Source organism: Apostichopus japonicus, chromosome 3 (genome assembly GCF_037975245.1).
Source record: "Apostichopus japonicus isolate 1M-3 chromosome 3, ASM3797524v1, whole genome shotgun sequence".
NCBI lineage: Eukaryota > Metazoa > Echinodermata > Holothuroidea > Aspidochirotida > Stichopodidae > Apostichopus > Apostichopus japonicus.
In genome coordinates, this window is record NC_092563.1 from 10,943,413 (window position 1) to 10,951,246 (window position 7,834).

Below are 7,834 nucleotides of genomic sequence, written 5' to 3' on the forward strand. Positions count from 1 at the left end.
ATTGTTCGGTACCTCACATTCCATTAATCGGTATCGCATATCCGATTGATCAGTACCGCACATTCGATTTATCGGTACCGCACATTCGATTGATTGGTAGCGCACATTCGATTAATCGATCGGTACCGCACATTCGTCTGATCGGTACCTAACATTCAATTGAGCGGGACCGCACATTCGATCGATCGGTGCCGCACATTAATTTTATTGGTACCGAACATTCGATTGTTCGGAACCGCACATGCGAGTGTTTCGTACCGCACATTCGATTGATCGGTACTGCACATTCTATTGATCGGTACCGAACATTCGATTGATCGGTACCGCACATTCGATTTATCGGTACCGCACATTCATATAATTATAATTCATATAATTCATATTATTAATTATTAAATAATTCGATTGATTGGTACCACAAATTCGAATGTTCGGTATCTCACATTCGATTGATCGGTACCGAACAAGCGATTGATCGGTACCGCATATTCGATTTATCGGTATCGCATATTCGATTGGTCGGTACTGCACATTCAATTTATTGGTACAGCACATTTGATTGATCGGTACCGCACATTCGATAAATCGATCAGTACCGCACATTCGATTTATCGGTACCGAACATTCGATTGATGGGTACCGCATATTCGATTGATCGGTACCGCACATTCGATATATAGGTGCCGCACATTCGATATATCGGTACCGAACATTCGATTGATCGGTGCCGGACATTGAAATATCGGTACCGAACATTCGATTGATCGGTACCGCACTTCGATTATCGGTACCGCACATTCATATTATCGGTACCGCACATTCGATTGTTCGGTATCGCACATTCGATTGATCGGTACCGCACATTCGATTTATCGGTACCGCACCTTCGATTAATCGGTACCGCACATTCGATCGATCGGTACCGCACATTCTATTGTTCGGTACCGCACATTCGATTGATCGGTACCGCACATTCGATTGTTCGGTACGGCACATTCGATTGTTCGGTACCGCACATTCGATTGATCGGTACCACACGTTCGATTGATCGGTTTCGCAATTCGATTGATCGGTATCGCACATTCCATTTATCGGTACCGAACATTCGATTGAGCCGTACCGCACATTCGATCGATCGGTACCGCACATTAAGTTTTTCGATACCGCACATTCGATTGTTCGGTACCGCACATTCGATTGAACGATACCGCACATTCGATCGTTCGGTACGGCACATTCGATATTTTGGTACCGCACATTCGATTATTGACCAGTACCGCACTTTCGATTGATCGGTACCGCACATTCGATTGATCGTTACCGCACATTAGATTGATCGGTACCCCACATTCGATTGTTCGGTACCTCACATTTGATTGATCGGTTACGCACATTCGATTGTTCGGTACGGCACATTCGATTGTTCGGTACCGCACATTCGATTGATCGGTACCGCACATCCGATTTATCTGTATCGCACATTTGATTGATCGGTATCGCACATTCCATTTATCGGTACCGCACAATCGATATATCGAAACCGCACATTCGATTGATCGGTACCGCACATTCGATTGATCGGTATCGCATATTCGATTGATCGGTACCGCACATTCTATTTACCGTTACCGCACATTCGATTGATCGGTACCGCACATTCGATAAATCGATCAGTACCGCACATTCGATTTATCGGTGCCGCACATTCGATATATAGGTGCCGTACATTCGATATGACTTACTTACTGACTTAGGTGCGTAGGACGCTGTGTCCCTTTGCCCTCTGGCGAGTAATCCTCCTCCAATTTGGTCTATCTGCTGCGCAACTTTCAACAGCTTGGGTTGTCATACCTAGGTCTTTCTGGATTAGGTCCTTCCATCTTGAAGGTGGTCGTCCTGGAGGTCTTGGCTTGCTGAAGTCATTCTTGAATGCTTGATGGAAGCCGATGCTCCGGCATCCTAAAGACATGGCCGGCCCATTTCAGGCGTCTCTTGCAGATTGCATCATTGATGGTAGTTGTTACATTCAGCCTTTGTCTGATGGTGTTGTTCCTCACTTTATCTAGGATGGAGACACCCAGTATTGCTCTGAGACATCTCATTTCAAAGACATCAAGTCGATGACGATCTTTTTCACGGAGTGCCCAGGATTCAGAGCTGTAAGTTGCTATTGGCAGAATGAGGGCCTGGTAAATCCTTACTTTCAGGGATCTGGTGATGTCATGGTTTGACCAGATGGTATTTTTCAGTCTTCCAAAAGCCCAGGAAGCCAACCTTATGCGGCATTTGACGTCTTCTTCCATTGAGGGGACATTGCTGCCCAGGAAGACAAAGTTGTCAACTTTCTCAACAGGTACTTGGTTAAGGAGAACATCTTTGGTGTATTCAGACATTATTTTACACTTTGTTGGGTTGATTTTCATTCCCCATCTTGTGCATGCTTCTTGAAGTTTGTTGGTGGCCTCCTGTAGGCTGTCAAGGTCCATTTCTATGAGAGTGGTGCCATCAGCATAACGGATGTTGTTTATACACATGTTGCCCATCTTCAGACCTGAGTCAAGATTTTGTATCTCTTTCATGACAAACTCCAGGTAGATGTTGAAGAGACAGGGAGATAGTAGGCAGCCTTGTCTGACACCAACTTGAACCTCAAACCACTCAGTGATCTTTCCATTCACCATTAAAGAGCACTTTGTTTTCTCATACATCCTTGCTATGAGGTCTACTAGCTTTGGATCTACTCCAATTGAGCGCAGGCATTTCCAGAGAGCCTCCCTCCAAATAGTGTCGAAGGCTGCTTTGAAGTCCACAAAGTTCCAGTGAAGCGGTATTTTCCTCTCTTTGGCTTTTTCAAAGATCTGGCGGACTGTGAAGATGGCATCTGTAGTTCCTCTGGAGGCTCTGAATCCGCACTGCTCCTCACTGAGGTGGTTTTCTACAGTATCTTGGATTCTAGTAAGCAGCATCCTGCAGAAGACTTTTCCAGGGATGGACAGAAGAGTAATGGCTCTGTAATTGGCAGGATCAAGCTTGTCACCTTTCTTATAGACAGGAGTTACCAGACCTCTGCTCCAGTCTTCTGGGATCTCCCTATCTGACCAAGCTTTGTTGATGACTTTGAGGAACATCCGATTCATCAGTGGTCCTCCTTCTTTTAATACTTCAGCTGATATCCTGTCACAGCCACAGGCTTTATTGTTTTTCAGCTTTTCGACAGCCTCTTCTACTTCCTCTAGGGTAAAAGGTAAGCTTGTGGTATTACGGTTGACAGGCTCCGGGATGGTTTTAAGGATATCATCATCTCTGGGGAATTCTGTGTTTAGATGTTTGTTGAAATGATCTTCCCAGCACTTCATCACTTCGTCTGGAGCTATCCTTAGAATGTCTTGATTGTCTTTGGCTACAGTCTGGGTTGTTGTTTTCTCCCCAGCAAGCTTCCTCACTTTTTTGAAGAGGTCATGGCTGTTGTTCATACTATAGGCTTGTTCCATTTCAGAAACATCATTTTCTATGAGTTTCCTTTTCCACTGTTTTACCTCATTTCACCTTTTTGTTAAACGTCTTGTAGTTGTTCTTATTGGCTGCTGTAGGGTTGTTGAGCATCTCAACTCTAGCTTTCCTGCGGAGATGGCACATTTTTCTGACTTCTTCTGGCAGGCCTTTCACCAGTTTCTTCCGCTGGAAACCTACTGTTTCTTCCGTGACTTTGTTTGTGGTGTTTTTGAACTTTTCCCACAAGGTCTCAACATCTGTGTCCTCTAGATGTAGTAGAGGTTCAAAGGCACCTCCTATTTTTGCTCTGAACTCCTCTGCAATCAGTGAATTGTGAAGTCTGCTTACATCATAGCTTTTTGGAGTTGTTTTAAGACGCTTGACCTTAACCGGTGCTGATAGTACTGTTGCCAGGACGAGGTTATGATCTGACCCCACATCTGCTGAGCAGTAGGACCGGCAGTTCTTGAATGTAGTCAGGTTTTCTTGCTGGGTAATAATGAAGTCAATCATATTCTTGTACTTTCCACAAGGGGAGGTCCAAGTTACTTTCCTACAGTCTTTGTGCTGGAAATGTGTGCTGCACACTGTTAGTTTGTTGAGCATACAAAATTCTAACAGCTTTTCTCCACGCTCATTGATTTTTCCCAAGCCAAATCTACCCATTGCAGGGCTCCAGGTGTTCTGGTCTGTGCCTATTTTTGCATTGAAGTCGCCCATGAGGATGAGGCGCTCCCTCTTATTGACTTTCTGAAGGTGGTGCTGCAGCACATCATAGAATTGATCGCTTTCTGCATCACTATGCGTCGAGGTCGGGGCATATACTTGGATGATATTAAGTATCCCTTCCTTGGTTCTAAACTTGGCTGTGATAATCCTTGGTGACACTGACTCAAAGCTAACGAGGCAACTTAGTAGTGACTGTGATATCAGGAGTCCCACACCTTCTCTCCCAATTCCGTCTTTCCTACAACCGAGTAAGGCGGTAAAATCCTCTTTGCTAATCATGGTGTCAGATTCAGTCAGGTGGGTTTCACTTAGTCCAAGGATGTCTAGGTTGAAACTTCTGGCTTCTTCCAGGAGAATTTCCCAATTACCTTCCTTTCTCGGTGTTCTGACATTCCATGTCGCAATATTTAGATTACTGGAGCTCCTTTTCCCAGGTTCCTCAACAGTAGTTTTAGTCACAGTTGGTTCATTTGTCACAGATTGGCGTTTATTGGTCACAAATTGGCGTTTGGTCGATTTCCGGTTACTTACGCTGGTCCTTGTCAAAGTTCGGCTACTTACGCTGATTGGTTCATTCTCCTTTTTCTTAGCTGCAGCGTCTTCTTTTACCTGTGGAGATGGCAACCAAACATCCGGCGGATTCTTCGCACCCCTGCTACTCTGTTGCCAGCGAGTAGCCACCGGGACTCGGGGCCATAACGGGGAGTCGACTATCATGAAGGTATAGGTTTACTCAACAGAGTATATAGCCTGGTAGAATAATGAAACTGGGCACGCGGCTACTGACTTCCCAGTAGAGGCTGGATGAACTCCTTGGACTCCTGTCCGATGTAAAGGAGCTCTTAGTCAGATCTTGGTCTTACTTCTGACAGGAGGTCCAGCACCTCCTCCACACTCTGGAACTATTGTTCCAGAGGGGGGCCTCAGTTCAGTCGCCGAGGGCTCGACCATGTGACAGGTGGTACCGGGTTACATGGTAACCAGTAGCAAGAGAGATCTCCTGACCTGACCTGACCGACATTCGATATATCGGTACCGAATATTCGATTGATCGGTACCGCACTTCGATTATCGGTACCGCACATTCATATTATCGGTACCGCACATTCGATTGTTCGGTATCGCACATTCGATTGATCGATACCGCACATTCTATTGATCGGTATCGCAAATTCGATTAATCGGTACAGCACATTCGATTTATCGGTACCGCACATTCGATTAATCGGTACCGCACATTCGATTTATAGGTATCCCACATTCGATTGATCGGTACCGAACATTCGTTTGATCGGTACCGAACTTTCGATTGATCGAGGACGAACATTCGATTGATCAGTACCGAACATTCGATTGATCGGTACCGCACATTCGATTCATCGGGACCGCACATTCGATCGATCGGTACCGAACATTCGATTGATAGGTACCGAACATTCGATTGATCGAGAACGAAAATTCGATTGATCAGTACCGAACATTCGATTGATCGGAACCGCACATTTGATTTATCGGTACCGCACATTCGATTGTTCGGTACGGCACATTCCATTGTTTTGTACCGATTGATCGCTACTGAACATTCGATCGAACGATACCGCACATTCAATTTATCGGTACCGCACATTCGATTGTTCGGTATCGCACCTTCGATTGAACGGTACCGTACTTTCGATTTTTCGGTACGGCACATTCGATTGATCGGTACCGTACTTTCGATTGTTCGGTATCGCACATTCGATTGATCGGTATCGCTTATTCCATTTATCGGTAACGCACATTCGATTGATCGGTACCGAACATACGATTGATCGGTACCAAACATTCGATTGATCGGTACCAAACATTCCATTTAACGGTACCGCACATTCCACTTATCGGTACTGCACATTCGATTGATCGGTACCGCACATTCGATTGATCGGTACCGCACATTCGATTGATCAGTATCGAACATTCGATATTTCTGTACGTCATATTCCATTGTTCGGTACCGCACATTCATTGTATCGGTACCGCACATTCGATTGTTCGGTACCGCACATTCGATTGTTCGGTACCGCACATTCGTTTATCGATACCGAACATTCTATTTATTGGTACCGCACATTCGATTTATCAATGCCGCACATTGGATTGATCGGTACCGCACATTCGATTGTTCGGTATCTCACATTCGATTGATCTGTACCGCACATTCGATTGTTCGGTACGGCACATTAGATTGTTCGGTAACGCACATTCGATTGATCGTTACCGCACATCCGATTTATCGGTATCGCACATTCGATTGATCGGTATCGCACATTCCAATTATCGGTACCGCACATTCATTTTATCGGTACCGCACATTCGATTGTTCGGTACCGTACATTCGATTGAACGATACCGCACATTCGATTGTTCGGTACGGCACATTCGATATTTCGGTACCGCACATTCGATTATTGATCAGTACCGCACATTCGATTAATCGGTACCGCTCATTCGATTGATCGTTACCGCACATTAGATCGATCGGTACCGCACATTCGATTGTTCGGTATCTCACATTCGATTGATCGGTACCGCACATTCGATTGTTCTGTACGGCACATTCCATTGTTCGGTACCGATTGATCGCTACCGAACATTCGCTCGAACGATACCGCACATTCAATTTATCGGTACCGCACATTCGATTGTTCGGTATCGCACCTTCGATTGAACGGTACCGCACATTCGATTTTTCGGTACGGCACATTCGATTGATCGGTACCGCACTTTCGATTGATCGGAATCGCACATTGGATTGATCGGTATCGCTTATTCCATTTATCGGTAACGCACATTCGATTGATCGGTACCGAACATACGCTTGATCGGTACCAAACATTCTATTGATTTTCTAACAAACACTCCATTTAACGATACCGCACATTCCACTTATCGGTACTGCACATTCGATTGATCGGTACCGCACATTCGATTGATCGGTACCGCACATTCGATTGATCGGTATCGAACATTCGATATTTCTGTACGTCATATTCCATTGTTCGGTACCGCACATTCATTTTATCGGTACCGAACATTCTATTTATTGGTACCGCACATTCGATTTATCAATGCCGCACATTGGATTGATCGGTACCGCACATTCGATTGTTCGGTATCTCACATTCGATTGATCGGTACCGCACATTCGATTGTTCGGTACGGCACATTAGATTGTTCGGTACGGCACATTAGATTGTTCGGTACCGAATGATTGGTCGTTACCGCACATCCGATTTATCGGTTTCGCACATTCGATTGATCGGTATCGCACATTCCAATTATCGGTACCGCACATTCATTTTATCGGTACCGCACATTCGATTGTTCGGTATCGTACATTCGATTGAACGATACCGCACATTCGATTGTTCGGTACGGCACATTCGATATTTCGGTACCGCACATTCGATTATTGATCAGTACCGCACATTCGATTGATCGGTACCGCACATTTGATTGATCGTTACCGCACATTAGATCGATCGGTACCGCACATCCGATTTATCTGTATCGCACATTCGATTGATCGGTATCGCACATTCCATTTATCGGTACCGCACATTCGATTGATCGG

At 45.0% G+C, this 7,834-nt stretch overlaps 1 protein-coding gene across 1 annotated transcript; it reads right to left on the reverse strand.

Annotated features, from left to right (window-relative positions):
- Positions 1-3,537: 3,537 nt before the first annotated feature.
- On the reverse strand, positions 3,538-4,938 carry LOC139965438 (craniofacial development protein 2-like). Its single transcript, XM_071967776.1, has one exon. The coding sequence runs from the start codon at positions 4,936-4,938 to the stop codon at positions 3,538-3,540; it is 1,401 nt and encodes a 466-aa protein (XP_071823877.1).
- Between the last annotated feature and the right edge of the window lie 2,896 nt (positions 4,939-7,834).

Excerpts from the sequence above, each read along its gene's own strand:
- LOC139965438 (XM_071967776.1), bottom strand. The coding sequence starts at position 4,938 with ATGATAGTCGACTCCCCGTTATGGCCCCGAGTCCCGGTGGCTACTCGC.